The sequence below is a fragment of the Salarias fasciatus genome (genome assembly GCF_902148845.1).
Source record: "Salarias fasciatus chromosome 23 unlocalized genomic scaffold, fSalaFa1.1 super_scaffold_20, whole genome shotgun sequence".
Taxonomy (NCBI): domain Eukaryota; kingdom Metazoa; phylum Chordata; class Actinopteri; order Blenniiformes; family Blenniidae; genus Salarias; species Salarias fasciatus.
The window spans coordinates 4381323-4400755 of NW_021941230.1; the positions used below are offsets into that span (position 1 = coordinate 4381323).

A 19433-nucleotide genomic window follows, 5' to 3' on the forward strand; every position below is an offset into this window, starting at 1 on the left:
ACTGAAACATTATATTTCAGTTAAAGTCCTACTTATTTCAAAAATAAAAGTATATGGACTTCAAGAAAAAAAATCTGCCAATAGAACAAATAAAAATTGTAATTTTTTAAAATTATTTCAAAGTAAAAATATATGAATTTAATAAAAAAAGTCTGCCAATGGAACAAGTGAATATTGTAATTTTTTTTAACTTTTTTCAAAGTAAAAGTATCTTAATTTAAACCGACACTAAGGAACTTTTCAACCTTAATAAAACATTTTAATATCTTTTGTGATGATACATCGACTTACAACTAGTTGAATGACCCCTCTGTCACGGGCTGAGGGCGTCAGTATTGCTTTCACTTGGACTAAGCAACTGTGAGGAGGGTGGTAGGAACACTGCACACTAAAAAACTCCAAATGTGCGGACTGCTTTATGGCATGCGTCACATCACGATATAACATTGTTTAGCCACCATTAGATTCATTACCTCGTCGCTATCCGTCCGTCACACAGCCACTGGAAACAAATGAAGGCGAGTTCAGTCCGACAGCACGCCACCGGGAGCAGCAATTTACGACGTCATGCGCTAGTCCTCATGGGAACTGTAGTATTCGGTCAGGCAAAACACTTCCGCTTTTGTCCACTGGCGCCGCCAAAATCAACGAAAACTGAAAGTTCCTTAGTGTTGCTTTAAGAAAAAAATCTGCCAATAGAACAAGTGTACACTATATATTTTTTTTACTAATTTCATAGTAAAAGTATATGAATTTATGAAAAACATTTGCCAATAGAACAAATGAAAATTTTATTTTTTCACTTATTTCAAAGTAAAAGTATCTTAATTTAAGAAAAACTGAATTTTTTTAACTTATTTTAAAGTAAAAGTATTTTAATTTTTTTAAAAAACATCTGCCAATAAAACAAATGAAAATTGTTCATTGTTTAACTTATTTTGAAATATAAGTAACTTAGTTTAAACTAGAAACAAATCTGCCAACAAAACAAGAGAAAATTAATTTATTTACATATTTCAGAGTAAAAGTATCTTAATTTTAGAAAAAACATGAACTAATACAACAAATAAAAATAGAACTTCTCTTGAATAAACTTTTTTTTCTATATTTTTTTAAGTTATTTTGTCTTAAATCAAGTAAAATGAGACATATTCACTCAAGTTTTTTTTTTAATTCTTGGTCAGACTGATGTTTTTATCAGTGTAGAATCGTCCTTATATAAATCTTTAAATTGTTTTTTATACAGTCGACGTCACATTAGCTCCGCCCATCTTTTATATAGCCTATGGATGACGTCACATTAACTCCACCCATCTTTTATATACAGTCTTTGGATGACGTCACGTTAGCTCCGCCCATCTTTTATATACAGTTTATGAATGACAACACGTTAGCTCTGCCCCTTTTTATATGCAGTGCAAGAACCAATCATGGAGACTTGTTTTTCCAAGGAACCATTTATTGGAAGTAGAACTGATGAAGAGGTGTCATTCATTCTGATATGTGAGCTTCATATTTACACTTTACAGTACCTGGAAGCTAACCATGCTAGCTGCTAATGCTAACGGAGAACGTACAGGCAGCAGGCTGGTTCTATGAAACAGGAAGTGGGGATGACGTCACTTCCTGTCCCCCAGGAAGCGGTCCAGCATGGCCTGGATGTTCTTGAAGGCGTCCCGGCCGAGGTAGTCCACCTGGCCTGACTCCCACCTGCTGCGGCGGGCCAGAGACTCCGGGTCGGGGTCCGTGACGACGGGGGCGGCGGTTTCCGTGGCGACGGTGACCTGCAGCGGAAAGTATTTCAGCAGGAAACTTTCAGAAAGTTAAGTTAAAGAGATTATTTTGCAGATTGAAATATAAACTTCCAGCCTGAGAGGGATGGAAGAGGGACTATGGTGGGCTGGGCTAAACATCCCTACTTCCTGGTTCTTGTAGGGAATTACTACTTCCTGGATCTCGTAGCCATTATCTACTTCCTGGTTCCCATAGTCCATCACTATTCCCTGGTTCTTTTAGCCCGTCACTTCTTCCAGGTTTCTGTAAATCATCACTGTTTCCTGGTTCCTGTAGTCCACCACTACTTCCTGGTTACCGTAGTTCATCACTACTTCCTGGTTCCTATAAATCTTTACTACTTCCTGGTTCTTGTATTCAGTCAGTACTTCCTGGTTCCTGAAGTCCATTGGTACTTCCTGGTTCCTGTAGTCCATCACTACTTCCTGGTTCCTATAACACGTCATTACTTCCTGGTTCCTGTAGTCCATCACTACTTCCTGGTTCCTGTAGTTCATCACTACTTCCTGGTTCCTGTAGTTCATCACTACTTCCTGGTTCCTGTAGCCCATCACTACTTCCTGGTTCCTGTAGTCCATCACTACTTCCTGGTTCCTGTAGCCCATCACTACTTCCTGGTTCTTGTAGTCCCGCACTACTTCCTGGTTCCTGGTTAAACTCCAATTGAGGTGAAGTTTTGTGGCTCCAGGTGACTTTTATTTTGGTAATAATGACTGGAAAAGTGACCCTTCGACCTACAGGGTTCTGATCGATGCTCGGTGACTCCTCCTCCCTGTTGTCCTCCGCGTGGGGAACCTGCAGAACCACACTGACGTTAGTTCACGTGCACACACACACGTGCAAACCTGGAACGTCCCATCACTTCCTGGTCCGACCTCCTTGACTTCGGGCGCCGGATCTTCAGCGGGGGCGGAGAAGCGTGCGAGCAGAGAGTGGGAGCTGTCCAGGTTCTCCCTGAACGCCGTCTGTGGAACCTGGGGAACCAAGAACAAGAGAACGTTCCAGAAACAATTACTTTGACAGTAAAAGCCACTCTTTCAAAATAAAAGTCCTCATTTTTATGGAAATGAGTTAAAACCTTGAAAATAAATGACCAGAGGTTTGCTCTCTTTGAAAAAATAAACCCCAAAACTGCTTTGAAATAAAAGTCTATATGTATTCAAAACAATGTTAAAACCTTGAATATAGATATTTAAGGCTTGGCTGTAGGCTGTACTTAGAAAAACAAAGCCTCAGATTCCTTCAAAATAAATGTGTTAAAAAGTAGTTAATACCTAGAAAATAAATATTCAGGGTTTGGTGAGGCTAGGGGGTTAGAAGCTACACATTTTCAAAATAAGAGCTGTCAAGGCAAGAGGTAGGCTGGCTTTTTTTTAAAAAAAAAAAGCTCAAAAGACCTTCAAAATACATGTCCTTATTTATTTATTTAAAAAAAAAGTGAAACTTTGACAATAGCTATTTAGGGGTTTTCTAGGTCTAGGATTAACTTTCTTTCAAAATAAAAGCCTATGTTTATTTAGAAATGAGTTAAAACCTTTAAAGTAGATATTTAACGGTCATCCAGGCTCAGCGTTATCTTACCTCGAAAGCAAAAGCCCCAAACCCCTTCAAAATAAAAGCCCTTATTTAAAACGACACTTAAAGACTAGAAAAGGTGATATATATGGATTTGTAGGTAAGGGATTATCTTATTTTGAAAGTCAAATCAAAACAGATTCTGTCAAAAAAAGTTATTAAAAAAACATTAATAGGTTAACAAGGCTATGGGTTCACTAATTATGAAAATAAAAGCCCTGAACTCCTCAAAATAGAAGTTCTTATTTATCAAAAGTGAATTAAAACATTGGAAGTAGATGTTTGGGTGTTGACTAGACTTGGAGTTATCTTAATTTGAAAATAAAAGTCTGAAAAACCTTTAAAACAAAAGCCTTTGTTGTTTAGAAATTAATTAAAGCCTTGAAAATGAATATTTATGGGTTTGCTGGTCTTGACGTTTTGTTAATTTGAAAATAAAAGGTATTGATTACTTCATAAATAAAATACCCTGACCCTTTCAAAATAAAAGCCTTTATTGATTAAGAATGAGCTAAAAACCTTTAAAAAGGGTATTTTAAGGTTTACTAAAAGTTATGTTAATTTCAAAATAACAGGAAATTTTTTTTCAAAATAAAAGCCTTCATTTGAAATGAGGTAACATCTTGAAAATTGATATTTAGGGGTTTGCTTGGCTAGGGATTATTTTAATTAGAAAACTACCCAGATTCCTTCAAAATAAGAGCCTAAAAGAGTAAAACTTTGCAAATCCTTTCAAAATAAGAGTCCTTAACAAAAAAAAAAAAAAAAAAGCAGATTTCAAGCCTCCTAAATGCGTTTATATTGGTTATGAATGTATGGTGATGGTTTTGTTACCTGCTGTGGTTTTTCCGGCGTGCAGCTCGCCGCCTCCACCGCCGCTGCTGCTGCCGGTTCCTGACTCCGCCCCGCCTCCCTCTGGTACTCGTCCCACCACAGAGACAGGAAGTCCGACCCACTGCCGCCCCGGCTCTGGTTCCACGGCTTCACCGAACCCAGGAAGTGGACGATCTTGGCGTCGTGGCCAAACCTGCCGAAAACGAAGACACTTCAATTTTGAATTTTTTTTTGTTCTATTTGCAGATTTTTAAAAAATCTTAAATCAAGATCCTTTTACTTTGAAATTAATTTTGAAAAATTTACATTTTTCACTTGTTCAGTTAGAAGATTTTTCATCTTAAATTATGATCCTTTTACTTTGAAAAATGTAAAAAAAAAATTCTACGATTTTACTTGTCCTATATGCAGATATTTTTTTCTTAAATAAAGATGCTTTTACGTTGAAATAAGTAAAAAACATCAAAAATGTTTACATGTCCTATTGGCAGATTTTCTTCTTAAATCTGCCAATCTCTTAAATTAAGAGATTTTTACTTTGAAGTAAGTTTTAACAAATCTACAATTTTCACTTGTTCTATTGGCAGATTGTTTTCTTAAATTGAGATGGTTTTACTTAAAAAATAGGAATTTTTTTTTTTACACATTTCACTTGTTGTAAATTATTTTTATTCTTTATTTTAGACACTTTTATTTTGAAAAAAGTTCTTTAAAAAATCAAATTTGTTGGTACTTTTTTCCCCTTACATTATCATAATTTTCTGTTGAAATTAGTTTAACAAATTACAGATTTTAGCTTTTGCGATTGGGAGATTCTCTTTTTAAGATACTTTTATTTTGAAAGAAGTAAAAAAAAAAAAAAACCAAGTACAATGTGACATTTCCACTGTGCTCTCACCGTGTGAAGGCCGGCCGGTAGCTGTAGAGGGAGCTGCTGCTCAGGTTGTAGACGAACGGGAGGTGTCTGTCGATGTTTTCCACTGACCAGCGGCTGAAGAAGGAGTTCAGCAGACCCTGATCGCCGCCTGATTGGTCAATCAATCAATCAATCAATCAATCAATCAAGTCTTTATATATCAAAAACACAAAGTGCATTGAAATATCAAAACAAAAAGTAAAAGTATCTCAATTTAGGAAAAATATCTACAACTACGAACGTGAAAATTGTAGAATTTTCACTTATTTCAAAATAAAAGTATCTTAACTAGGAAAACTAGAACATGTAAATATTGTACATTTGTTTTACTTATTTCAAAGTAAAGCCATCTTTCTTTATTCTACCAATAGAACAAGTTAAAATTGTAGACTTTTGTTTCCTGATTTCAAAGTAAAAGTATCTTGATTAAAGGAACAACTGCCAATAGAAGATGTGAAAATTATTGAGCTTTTTTGTTACTGATTTCAAAATAAAAGTATCTTAATTAGGAAAGCAATTTCTAAAACTAGAACATGTAAAAATGGTACATTTTTTGCTTATTTGAAAGGGAGGCCATCGTTTTTTTTAATCTACCGATAGAACAAGTAAAAATTGTAGATTTTTTTATTTATTTCAAAGTAAAAGTATGTTAATTGAAGAAAACAAATATGCCAATAGAAGATGTTAAAATTGTAAATTTTTTAACTTATTTCAAAGTAAAAGCATCTTCAGATTAGAAAGAAAATCTTCGAATAAAACAAGTGAAAATTGTAACATCTTTTTTTACTGATTTCAAAGTAAAAGTATCTTCATTTAAGTAAAAAAAGTCAATAGAAGAAGTGAAAACTGTACATTTCCACTTATGTCAAAGTTAAAGTATCTTAAATAGGAAACAACAATCTAAAGCTAGAACATGTGAAAATTGTAGAATTGTCTTAATTATTACAAAACATTTTTTTGTCATTTCAAAGTAAAAGTATCTTAATTTAAGATAGAATATCTTCAAACAGAAGAAGTGAAAATTGCTGATTTTTTTAACCCTATTTCAGAGTAAAATTATCTTAATTTCACTTAATCTGTTGGAACATTTCTTTTCTTAAATTAACATACTTTTACTTTGAAATAAGTCTCTGTTTAATTTAGCTTTAAATGCATTCAGGCTATAATTAATTTTTCAGTGAATTTATCTTAAAGTCAAGCAAAAATTGACAGAACTGCAATCAATTTGCTATCGATATCCTTTGGCCAGATTGCGATCTTTTTTTTTTTTTTTTTTTTTTTTTAATTTTTCCCAAAAAAAAAAGAAAAAATCAGCATAAAATGAAACAAAAACTGCTATAACCTCAGCAGTTGTGCGCACATGCATGCACACGCACACACACACACACACACACACGCGCGCGCGCGCACACACACACATACATTTGGGAGGCACAATGTCGACTCAAACAACATGTGATCAATGAAGGTCAGATTAGATAAGAACTGTAGTGGAGGGGAAGCCCGTTTGGGCGGGGTCAAAGGTCAACCTAAAGCAGGGCGATGACCCTGAGCTACTATGAGAAGTGGAGGTCAAAGTCCAGATCTGACTGAACTGGGCGAGTAAAGACTTGCAGCAACTTGTGCAGCACACGTTCCAGTTTTTACACTGTAAAAAAACAAATGCCTTACTATAAGATAACACTACACTGCAAAAAATTAAAATCATTGTACAGAGAAGTACTCTGGAAATCAGTGAAATTATCTGTGCAAGCAACAGGAACCAGGAAGTAGTGATGAACTACAGGAACCAGAAAGTGGTGATGGGCTACAGGAACCAGGAAGTGGTGATGGGCTACAGGAACCAGGAAGTGGTGATGAACTACAGGAACCAGGAAGTGGTGATGGGCTACAGGAACCAGGAAGCAGTGATGGGCTACAGGAACCAGGAAGTAGTGATGGGCTACAGGAACCAGGAAGTGGTGATGAACTACAGGAACCAGGAAGTAGTGATGGACTACAGGAACCAGGAAGTAGTGATAAGGCAGTTTATAGAAAATGTTTTCTCACCAGATGACTAACTAGGTTAAATTAAACCAAAAAGTGACAAAAATATTTCCTTCAAAAAAGCCAAAAGCAAAAACAAACTTAAAGTCATCACCTGTCATTAAGGAAACATTTCCTTTAAACCATCTGTCTTTCCCGTCAGGAACCACTCCAGTGGGCGGGGCTAACATGTCACTACTTCCTGGTTCCAGTATTCCATCACTACTTCCTGGTTCTTGATTTCTTCTCTAGGTCCTGGTTTCTGTAGTCCAGTGGTCCCCAAACTACGGCCCGATTCCACATTTGGTCCGGCCCCCAGAGAGCATTCTCATTTTTTTCATATACCGTATTTTCCGCACTATAAGGCACCTAAAAGCCTCTAATTTTCTCAAAAACCAAGAGCGTGCCATTCTTCGCGAAAATACAGTAATAAAGACCACCCGGTTGTCAGTCCGAGTTGTTTAATTACGGTTCCCATAATGCTTACGACGTGATCACATGAGCACAGCGATGCGGTGAGCGGCTGGCCGGCTGCGGCTAAACTACCCCTTCGGACCCGGGTGATCAAGCGGGTCGTGGCCGCGCTGCATTGCAGAGGAGCGTCCTCGGTCAAACTCGGTTTGATATGTCGCTTTGTTGACTACTGAACACATTTCAACGGAGAATGGAACCACCTAGATCACCAATATGCATTTCGCTCATACAGAAGGTGGATGAATTTTTTTCTCCACTTTTATATTTGAATGGATACTATCGCAATGTTTCCAGAATGCTCCTGTTCAGCAGTGTGGCTGCACACTTCTTTAAAGATACCTTCAGCGTGGACAGGGCAATAATACTAAAACTGGCTGTTTTCTGAGTGTCTGAATAAAAGAAACAATAGTATATACATCGTTTAATCATGAGGGGGGGCGTGGCCAGGCGACTCTCATTGAAATGTATTAGTTTAAAAAAAAGAGGCGTGGGACACGAAAAACTGGGCAAAGCGCTGCTCCTGGACATGACTCAATAGATTAATTTACCTGACTCATAGCATGAATTGCCATGAGACTGGGTTGACTGTTCTATGCGCCTTATAATGCGTGAGTCCTATATAAGAAAAAAGTAAAAAAAAAAAAAAAAAAACATTCATTGACGGTGTGCCTTATAATCTGGTACACCTTATAATGTGGAAAATACAGTATGTGTAAATGTCTTTGATAATAAATTTGGACTTTCGCAAACTGACACCGGCCCCCCCGTCAAGTAAGGGAAAAGTTATGTGGCAGGAAAACGTTTGGGGACCCCTGCTGTAGTCCATCAGTACTTCCTGGTACCAGTATTCCATCACTACTTCCTGGTTCTTTATTTCTTCTCTACTTCCTGGTTCCTGTAGTCTATCAGTACTTCCTGGTTCTTTATTTCTTCTCTACTTCCTGGTTCCTGTAGTCTATCAGTACTTCCTGGTTCCAGTATTCCATCACTACTTCCTGGTTCTTTATTCCGTCTCTACTTCCTGTAGCCATCACTACTTCCTGGTTCTTGTAGTCTCTCACTACTTCCTGGTTCCTGTAGCCCATCACAACTTCCTGGTTTATGGAGCCCATCACTACTTCCTGGTTTCTGTACACCATCACTACTTCCTGTTTCGTGTCACTACTTCCTGGTTCAATTTCTTTCCATTTTTAAAAACAATCTTTTCCCAAACTTAGTAAGATGATAAACCAAATTGACACCATGAGAGGGTTCCAGCCGCCGGGATCAGATCGGTTTACCGTCGAAGCTGCCTTGCCGCAGGGCGTGCTCCACCAGCCGGCCGTGCGTCTCCAGCGACGGCCGGAACACGAAGACGCCCGAGTTGAAGCAGTCGGGCCAGCCGGGGTCGGGCGCTGCCGACAGCTCCTCCCTGTCGAACAGCTCGTCCACGTTACACAGTACCTGAGGAGGGGGGGAGGGGCATTACACCGGAAAAAAAATCACAATCTGAACAAGTTTTTTAAACTAGTTTTGAGTGAAAATGTCACATTTTCCTTTAATTTAATTAAAGATAAATTCACTTTAAAATTATATTTCATCAAAATAAGAAGACTTTATTTAAGAGAAATTCTCTGAAATCAAGACAGTTTTCAATTTTTCTCTTGGTAAATATTCGTTTCTTTATTTCAAAGTAAAAGTATCTTAATTTAAGAAAAAAATCTACAAATAGAATGAGCAAATTTTTTTTAGATTTTATTTAGTCATTTCAAAGTAAAAGTATATTAATTTAAGAAAATCTGTACAAATAGAATGGGTGATTTTTTTCTTATTTTATTCAGTCATTTAAAAATAAAAGTATCTTAATTTAAGAAAAAAATCCACAAATAGAATGAGTGAATTTTTTTTTAATTTTATTTAGTTATTTCAAAGTAAAAGTACCTTAATTTCAGATCATAGAAATGTCTCAAGTAGAACAAGTGAAAATTGTATTTTTTTTACAATTTATTTTAAAGTGAAAGTATCTCAAGTAAAAAATGCCGCCAATAGAACTACTGTAAATATTTTTTTTTCTTTGAAAGTAAAAGTATCTTAATTTCAGATAAAAAAAAAATCTGCCAATAGAACAAGTCAACTTTTTGGAATGTATTACTTCTTTCAAACTAAAAATATCTTAATTTAAGATAAAAATAATACATCGATTGGAACAAGTGAAAATGGTAGCTTTTTTTTGCCTATTTCAAAATATCTTAATAAAAAATCGAAATCTGGCAAAAGAACAAGTGAAAATTGGATATTTTTTTTACTGAAATCAAAGTAAAAGTGTCCTAATTTAAGAAAGAAAATCTGCCAATAGAACAAGTGAAATTTGTAGACTGAAAAAAAAATTCATAATAAGTTTAATTTCAGAAAAAAATGCCATTGTAACAAGTTAGATATGTATACTTTGATTACTTTTTCAAACTAAAATTATATTAATTTCAGAAAGAAAATCTGCAGTGTGTGCTGAAAAAAAAATTTCATCGTAAAACTATCTTCATTTCAGAAAAAAAGCCAATTAAACAAGTGAAAATTGTAGAGTTTATCTTTTTACATCAAAGTAAAACTATTTAAATTTAAGGAAAAAAATTCTGCCAATAAAACAAGTGAAAATGGTTGGGTTTATATTTATCTTTATTTCAAAGTAAAAATATCGGATTATGTTCAGTTTTTTTACAGTGTAATGTATTTACTCATTCGTTGCTCAGATTGTGATTTTTTTTACAGTGTACTGTTGACTCGGCCTTCAAAGAGGTTCCCTGTTTATACAGACAACACAGTCCAATGCCATCGATCTCCGTACAGTACGAAGAGAGTGTACAAGCCTCAACACGCTTTTATTTTGGAGTTTCATTTGCTACCTTAGTCGATTTAACCCTTTACAGCCCAAATGGATGCCCTGCCAAAAAGTGTGGCCCAAATCCAAGATATCCACAGTGAAGAAAACGACTGTTAAAACTACTTAAATGATGTGTAAAATTTACTGTGAAGCAGATCTTATTTCTTATGATCTCAAAGTAATAATACTTATAAAAGTAGCCTTTAAGTAGCCTTAAAATTTTCAGGGAATTCATCTTCAGCTATGTAAAATGTTATGTTATGTAAAATGGTAAGATGCTCATTTTTTTGCAGTGTCTGTCTATGTATGGTATATATATACATATATATATATATATATATATATATATATATATATATAGACACACACACACACACACACACACACACACACACACACACACATACGTATGTGTGTGTATATAGATATATAGATATATAGATATATCCATAGACTCACCAGCGTGTCGGCGTCCAGGAACACGCCCTTGCTGTACTCGGTCAGCGTCCAGCAGTGGATCTTGGTGAAGGTGACGCCGAGCTCGGGGCGTCCCAGCAGCGCCAGGCGGACGCCGTCTCCGCTGTCCAGGGCGTCCACCAGCACCACGCGGTCAAATGCCCGCCACAGCGACGTCCTGTTACAAAAAAAAAGCTGCCAGTGATGCTGTCCTCGTCACCAGTAGCCTTGCTAATCACTAAGTAAATATCAATTCCCATGATTTTAAGTAATTTGTATTATAAAAAGAACTTTTATTTTCAAGGAATGTTGGGCTTTTATTTTGAAATCCAGGTCACCAGTAGCCTTGCTAATCTCTAAATGTCCATTTTCATGAATTTATTTAACTCATTTTTGATTATAAAAGGTCTTATATTTTGAAGAAATTTTGGGTTTTTATTTTCAATTCCAGGTCACCAGTGGCCTTGCTAATCCCCAAATATGCATTTTTCATAATATTTTCATGTTTATAAACATTTTTGACTATGACAGGACTTTAAATTTGAAGGAATCTGGGGCTTTTTTTTTTTTTTTTTTTTTTACAAAATATTTACTTTTATTTTGAAAGGTTTTGTGCCTCTTATTTTGACAGCCAGCTCACTCGCCCTCTAGGTTACACTAAAATATCAATTTTTATGATTTTAACTCAGCTTTGATTTCAAGAGGACTTTTATTTTGAAGGAGATTTCGTGTTTCACTTTGAAATCCAGGTTGCCAGTGGCCTTGCTAATCACTGAATGTCCATTTTCATGATTTTAGCTCTTTTTGGATTATAAAGGACTTTTATTTTGAAGAAATTTGGGGCTTTTATTTGGAATCAAGCTCATCAGTAGCTTTGTTAATCCCTACATATCCATTTTCATGATTTTAACTCATCTTTTATTATACAATCACTTTTATTTATTAGGAATTTTAGGCTGTTTATGGTGGAAAGTTAGGCCATGCCATCAGTAATCAACCCATAATTATCCATTCGTTTTGATATAAAAAAAATTTTTTTCACATAAATTTGACTTTTATTTTGGAGGGGTTTTTGGCTCTTATTTTGACAGACATATCTCCCCTACTTTCGCAAACAGAGAAATGTCCTTTTTTTTTTTTTTTACTTTTTTTTTACTCCAAGTTTCTTTGTGAGCAATGTGCTTTATTTTGAAGGAGTTTTTTTATTTTATTTTGAAAGGCAAGAATTGCGTCTTGCTAAAATGAGCTTTAAAAGCCTTTAAGAGTCACTGTATGAAGGAACTGACTGTCAGAGTTTGATTGACAGCTGCTCTCAGCTGAATGATGTCATCACTCTACGCCCATATATGGTCATGTGAGTCACATGACCATATATGTGACTCAGCAGAAAAAAGAAACGCTTCTCTTTGGGAGAAAAACTGCTCCTAAATCCAATAATTTTGGACAAAAATGATCAAAAATCATCACTTTTGGTAGAAACATTAGTTTTCTTTCAGTCTGTGAGGTTTTTGAAGCTGTCAGACTTTTAGTTTTGACACCAGAAGCCTGAATTTGTGAAAAACGCAAGATTTTCCCCCATTTGGCTCCCTTGTAACTGAAAGCAAAAATGGTGGAGTAGAGCAGAGCGCACACCTTTTCTCTCTTGTGAAAACAGATAAATATCGTGAAATTTTCCTCACACATGTTACATCATCTTGTTCGGAAGGACCTCCTGATTCTTCCCATGTGCTCGGTTTGTCGATAGGAGTCACAGTTTAGCCACACTCACCACTTTTTTGAGCTTCTTTATAAAGGCGATTCTTTTGTTTTTAACCGTTTACCATTATAGCGGATGAGGGCAGGAGCAAGGCAGGATTTTGGGACTCGAACTTTGACGGCTAATAAAATCCACACTGTCTGACTTATTACAAAGTTGTTTTACACTTTTGTAGAGAAACTTATCCTCTTTCATTCCGTGGTCCTCTGATGTCTCTACGACAAACGATTTAGGAATTTTTTTTATTTTTCTTTTTGGAGGAGTGATTTTGAGCTAAATTTTACATTGAAAGGCAAATTGTGGACTTCCTGTTGGATGTAGGTCAGGGGTATCAATGAGTGGTGTTTAGATCTTGATGAGACAAACGAGTGAGCATTGGTTTGATCTCTCTACGACATTCCTACAGTCCATGGTGGCTGTTTTAATGTTCCTAGGTGGCGCTAGAGAGCAGATTTTGGCAGTGATGGGGTTAATTTTTCCATTTCATAAAATTTTTTACCAGTCACGGAGTTGCTGTCAAATTTGGTGAATTTGGAGCATGTTTAGGGGTTGAAATTTGAGTTCAAAGACGCTGTGGAAGAATAAACACAAACGCCTACAATTTGAACGGAAATCTTATTTTGAAAGTCAAATTGCTCACTTCCTGTTGGATGTAGGTCAAAGGTGTCAATGAGTGATTTTTAGACCGTGATAAGATTAACGAGTGACTGTTGGTGTTGGTTTGATCTTTGTACAACATTCCTACGGGCCATGGCTGCTGTTTTAATGTATCTAGGTGGCGCTAGAGAGCAGATTTTGGTTGTAATAGAGTTAATTTTTCAATTTTCTCAAATTTTTCGCCACTCCTGATGAGTGTGTTAAATTTGGTGTATGTTGGAGCATGTTTAGAGGTTGATATTTGAGTTAAAAGATGCTGAGGAAAAATGAAAACAAACGACTACCAAAGATATTCAGCTGTTTGAGGACCAAATTTGAGCAAAAATCTTGTTTTGAAAGGCAAATTGCGGACTTTCTGTTGAATTTAGATCACAAGTGTCAATGAGTGATTTTTAGATCTTGATGACACGAACGAGTGGACATTGGTTTTATCTCTCTACTCTATTCCTGCAAGCCGTCACAGCTGTTTTAATGCATCTAGGTGGTGTTACAAAGCAGATTTTAGCAGTTATGGGTTTGAGTTTTAATTAAATTAAACTAAAAAAAAAAAAAACATCAGTCGTGATGTTTGTGCCAAATTTGGTGAATTTTGGAGCATGTTTAGGGGGTCAAATTTAACTTAAAACATGCTGTTGAATGCTAAACCACAACCATAATTGTTTGAGGACCAAATTGACTTTGACTTTGACTTTTTTATTTGAGCGTATATCTTATTTTGAAAGGCAAATTGCGGACTCCTTGTTGGATTTAGGTCAAAGGTGTCGATGGCTGATTTTTTTTATCTTGATGAGACCGACGTATGAGCATTGGTTGGATCTCTCTACGATATTCCTGTGGCCCGTGGCGGCCATTTTCGTATATCTAGGTGGCACTAGAGAGCTTATTTTGGCAGTGATGGGGTTAATTTTTCCATTTTATAAAATTTTTCAGTTGCTGTTAAATTTGATGAATTTTGGAGCACGTTTAGGGGTTGAAATTCGAGTTCATACACGCTGTGGAAGAATTAAAACAAATGACTACCGAAAACAATTTGAGCACAAATCTTATTTTGAAAGTCAAATTGCTCACTTCCTATTTGGATTAGGTCAGAGGTGTCAATGAGTGATTTTTTGGTCTTGATGAGCTGAACGCATGAGTATTGGTTTGATCTCTCTACGACATTCCTACGGTTCCTGGTGGCCATTTTGTATATCTAGGTGGCGCTAGAGAGCAGATTTTGGCAGTGATGGGGTTATTTTTTCCATTTTATCAAATATTTCATTAGTCCTGATGTTTGTGCCAAATTTGGTGGCTTTTGGTTGAGGTTTCAGGGGTCAAATTTGGGTTTATATCCATGTGAAACATACCAATAAAAACAAATGAGACCATGGTTGCCATGGTAACCATGCCTGGAGGGGGCGGGGCTTCGCCTCTCACCTGGTGGCCTCGGAGATGTTGGGCGTCACCATGACGACGGTCTCCCTGGTGGTGCCGTGGCGCCGCAGGCTCTTCCCCACCACCGTGGCGCCCTTGCAGTAGGACTCGGTGGTGGCCAGGGTCACGAAGGCTTCCCGAGCTGGAGGTCAGAGGTCAGAGATCAGAGGTCAAAGTATTAGCATTAGCATTAGCATTAGCATTAGCAATAGCCCCACTCACAGCAGCAGCCTCAATTCACTTGATTCTTTTGATTCTCTGAAGAAAAAAAAGCAACGACTCAGCACATGACCATATTTGGTAACTTCCTGTTGGCCAGCTGGAAATTACTACACTGTAACAAAATCCAAATCTAAGTTTTTTAAATGTTTTTTGTAGTGAAAATGTCTCATTTTACTTGATTAAAGATAATTTCACTTAAGAATTATATTTCAGCAAAAATAGAAAGACTTGATTTAATTTTCGCTTTTTTTCCTGATTTTTTTTTTAAATTAAGATTCTTTTACTTTGAAAAAAGCAATAAAGAAAATCTACAGTTTTTCCGCATTGTAGATTTTTTTAATTTTAATTAATATACCTTTTACTTTGAAATGAGTAAAAAAAAGTACAATTTTTACTTGTTGAATTGTTTGACTGTTTTTCTTAAATTAAGATACTTTTACTTTGAAATGAGTAAAAAAAAATACAATTTTCACTTGTTCTAATGGCAGATTTTTTTTTTTTACCTTCAATTAAGAAAACTTTTACTTTAAAATGAATAAAACATATAAAATTTTAGCATATTATACTGGCAGATCTTTTTTCCTAAACTTTTACTTTGAAATCAGTAAACATAGCTCAAACACTGGTCAGAAATTCTTCTTAAAACTGCTTAACAATGTGAAAAACACAGGTTTTTAAAACATTGCAATCCCTAATGAAATCAATTATTACTTATATTCCAAAATTTTCATAAGTTTTAAAATGTGTTATTAATTTCATTCCAGACTGTAAATATAAAAGGAAACTAAATCAGAAAATAAATCTATTTATAGTTCCAAATTAAAAGTTTGACCCCTAAAAAAAATTAGAATTACAAAATAAAATTCATATAAAAATTCCATATTGATGAACTCTGATGAAATGAAAGTAAAAATTTTAATTTATGACCAACTTTTGTCTGATACATTTCTTTTTTTAAAAAAAAGTCTAAATGATTATTTGTTTCAGAAATAAAGATGCCTTTACTTTGAAAGTTTATAAGCAAAAGAAAATAGTCTGGATTTCACAGAACTTCACTTAAATCAAGTTTTTTTTGGTTGTTTTTTTGCTGAAATATAATTTTTAAGTGAATTTATCTTGAATCAAGTAAAATGAGACATTGTCACTCCAAAAACGTTCATAAAACTGTTTACGCATATTTTGCAGTGTAACGTTTTGTGTTCATGCTTTTTTAAAAGTATTTTGCAGTTTATTTTTTTCCAACTGTAGATAAAGTTGATAAAGTTCTGCCAATTAAGCCTTTCAGTAAAAAAAAATAAAAATAAAAATAAAAAAACAAAGAAAACAATAAACTAACTTTAACCACCAGTCATACACTGTAAAAAATGGAAAAAATTCAAAACATTCCCATGTTCACTGATGTTGTTTTTAGTCAAAAACTGGCAGAGACTTATTTCTATCAATATTTCTTTTTCTGTAAAAATTCTCATTTCTGCAGTTTTAACATTATTTTTCTTTACTGTTGAGGTAACCCTGGATTTGGGTGAAACTTTTTACAGTGTAGGAGAGCGGAACAAATGACCTGTAATCAAACTGCAACAAATCTGCCCCTTAAAGCAGGACTACATTGCAAAAAATCACAATCTATAAAGTTTTTTACACTTGGTTTGAGTGAAAATGTCTCATTTTACTTGATTTGAGATAAATTCACTTAAAAATTATATTTCATCAAAATAAAAGACTTGATTTAAGAGCAGTTCTATGAAATCAAAACAGTATTCACTTCTTCTATTGGCATTTTTTTTTTTAATTAAGATACCTTTATGTTGAAAAAAGTAAAAAAAAAAAATATCTTTATTTTTCCTGCACTCTATTAGTAGATTTTTTTTAAAGTAAGATGCTTTTATTTTGAAAACAGTATAAAAAATCAAAAATTTTCTCTTTTGATGTTTACCAGTTTTTTTTTTTTAAGTTAATTGATACTTTTACTGTGAAAAAAGAAAACAAAAAATCTAGGTCTCGTGTTCGATGAGTGGTTTTTTTATGTAATCAAGATAATTGTCTTTTGAAAATAGCAAAAAAACAAAACAAAAAATATATATACAATTTTCACTTTGTTCTATTGACAGATTTTTTTCCTTAAATTGAAATACTTTTACTTTGAAATAAGTAAAAAGTGAATTCATCTTACATCAAGTAAAATTAGATAATTTTATTCAAACCAAGTGCAACAAAACTTGCTCTGATTTAGATTTTTTGCAGTGTACAAATTGATTTTTTGCTACATTTTCTTATCTTGTTTTTTTGTTTGTTTTTGTTTTTTTTAATCAAAGTTCTTTAGATCCGACTGAAATATGTTGAAAAACCTAAACTGGACAGTAAATATTTTAATTTCTGATTAACTTTTATTGCACAAATTCCATATTAAAAAAAAAAAAAAAAAAAAAAATCAAGCACATTGATCATTGATCTCTGATTTCCCAGTCCAGTGTTTTTTCTGCCGGGATTCAAACCCGTGACCGTCCGGCGGAGCGACGTACCTGCCATGTCTCAGACCGTCTTCGGTGGTCCCAGAGGACGGCGGCTCGCCGGCCGCATGCTTTTATCCTGCGGGGGGCGACACTTTTTGAAAAAACAGAAACAGTAGCAGCAGAGATCAGAGGCCTCCTGTTCGCTCTTTGATCTTCTGGTCATTCAACCGCCGAGCGCGACCTTTAGCTTCAGCTTCCCGCCCGCCGCCGGGGTTCAACGTACCAACCAATCAGCGGCCAGGGAAGGGAAACCGTGTCAAGTTTAAAAACAAGTTTCAAAAACTTGTGAAGATTTTGCATTTTTTTGCAGATAATTAATAAAATTTGGTTTGATTTTAGAGAAGTCCTCTTATTTTAGTAGAAAATGAAGATGCTTTTACTTTGAAATATAATACATTATAATATAAATTTTAATATTATTGTGGAAAAATAATTTTAAAGAAAATGCCAATAGAGCAAGTGAAAGTTAACTTGATTTAAGACATTTTTTTGTATTTATTTATTTATTTATTTATTTATTTATTTATTTATTTTTATAATGTCTGTTTTGCTAATGTTTTTTACAGTGTGGGCCCCTCTCTCTCTAAACAACTTTTTGAAAAAGCCTCCTGATAAAACAGAACTAAAACATAAAATGCATAAAACTACCACATTGCAAAAAATCCCAATCTGAGCAACTTTTTTCAACTTGTTTTCAGTAGAATAACATCTTTGCTTTTTTTTTTTTTTTTTTTTAAAAAAAAGAATAACATCTTTGCTCAAAACAAGCTCAACCAATTTTGGTCAGGATTGGATTTTTTTGCAGTGTGTGTGATGGTTTGGGGTACATTTCTTTAGGCATTTCAAAGTAAAATTGTCTAAATTTAATAAATCTTAACTTCCCTTAAATTAACTCCTAATTTTGCTAAAATATAATTTTATCTTAAATTAAGTCGCTTGTTTTGCTGTAGCTTGTTTGTACACTTCAAAAAAGTCAAAAATCCGAGCAAGTTTTTGACTTAATTTCATATTATTATTATTATTGTTATTATTATTATTATTATTATTATTATTATTATTATTATTATTATCATTATTATTATTATTATTATTATTATTATTATTATTAAGTGAGTAATTTTTAAAGGTGCATTAAAGAGTTTTACAACCTTAAAAATACTTATTTTCCACCATAAATATGTTACACATTTTTAATGATGTGTACAATGTGCCCTGACATATTCATTACAAGTACCTCTAACAGCGCTAAATTGTCACTTGAATGTTGCAGTGCCGGTCCAGCACCAGCATTTTTTTTTGGGAGAATTTGAAAGGAATGATGTAATGCGCGCTCCGGCTGGTTAGGTTTCATTATGTCGGCCATTACTCTGCCAGATGCTTAGTGAGCAACAACTGAGCAGGATCTTCCAGAAAGTAAGAAAAGACTGGCTTCTAGCACTGCCACAGCTCCAGCACAGACTCCACCAGGTAAAAGAAACTTAAATCTTACTCGAGCGCTACTAAACAAGCGAAGACGGAGTCCCCTTCTTCCGTGCACGGGAGCCACAGGGACGAGTTTTTCACTAAGCTGCGTTATGCCCAAGGCCTGCAGGGGGCGCTGTTTTGCATAAAACGTGCAAACTCCTTAAGGCACCTTTAAGTAAATTTATCGTAAATCAAGTAAATTGAGAAATTTTCACTCAAAACAATGAAGGAAAAAAAAAACCCCACACAAATATCGAAATATGTCACAATATATTGTGATATATTTTAATATATTGTAATTATCTTTATATTGTAATATATTGTGATGTCGCAGTACATCACAGTTTATCTTGATAGAGCAATATTTCATGATATATTTCTATATATTGTTATATATTGTGATGTCACAATGTATCACAATATATCTTGTAATGGCAATATTTCATGATATATTTTATATGTTGTGATACATTGTGATGC

General features: G+C 34.7%; 1 protein-coding gene across 1 annotated transcript; it reads right to left on the bottom strand.

Moving 5' to 3' along the window:
* Positions 1 to 1619: 1619 nt before the first annotated feature.
* On the bottom strand, positions 1620 to 17505 carry LOC115383588 (glycogenin-1-like). Its single transcript, XM_030085721.1, has 9 exons — positions 17499 to 17505; positions 14761 to 14899; positions 10935 to 11109; positions 8899 to 9061; positions 5102 to 5228; positions 4204 to 4396; positions 2640 to 2768; positions 2533 to 2589; positions 1620 to 1784 (listed from the first exon to the last, which is right to left on the bottom strand). The coding sequence occupies exons 1-9, from the start codon at positions 17503 to 17505 to the stop codon at positions 1620 to 1622; spliced, it is 1155 nt and encodes a 384-aa protein (XP_029941581.1).
* Between the last annotated feature and the right edge of the window lie 1928 nt (positions 17506 to 19433).

Excerpts from the sequence above, each read along its gene's own strand:
- LOC115383588 (XM_030085721.1), bottom strand. Across the intron at positions 2,590-2,639 it reads GAAGTGATGGGACGTTCCAG|GTTCCCCACGCGGAGGACAA; the intron begins GTTTGCACGTGT and ends GTGGTTCTGCAG. Across the intron at positions 1,785-2,532 it reads CGAGCATCGATCAGAACCCT|GTCACCGTCGCCACGGAAAC; the intron begins GTAGGTCGAAGG and ends TTTCCGCTGCAG.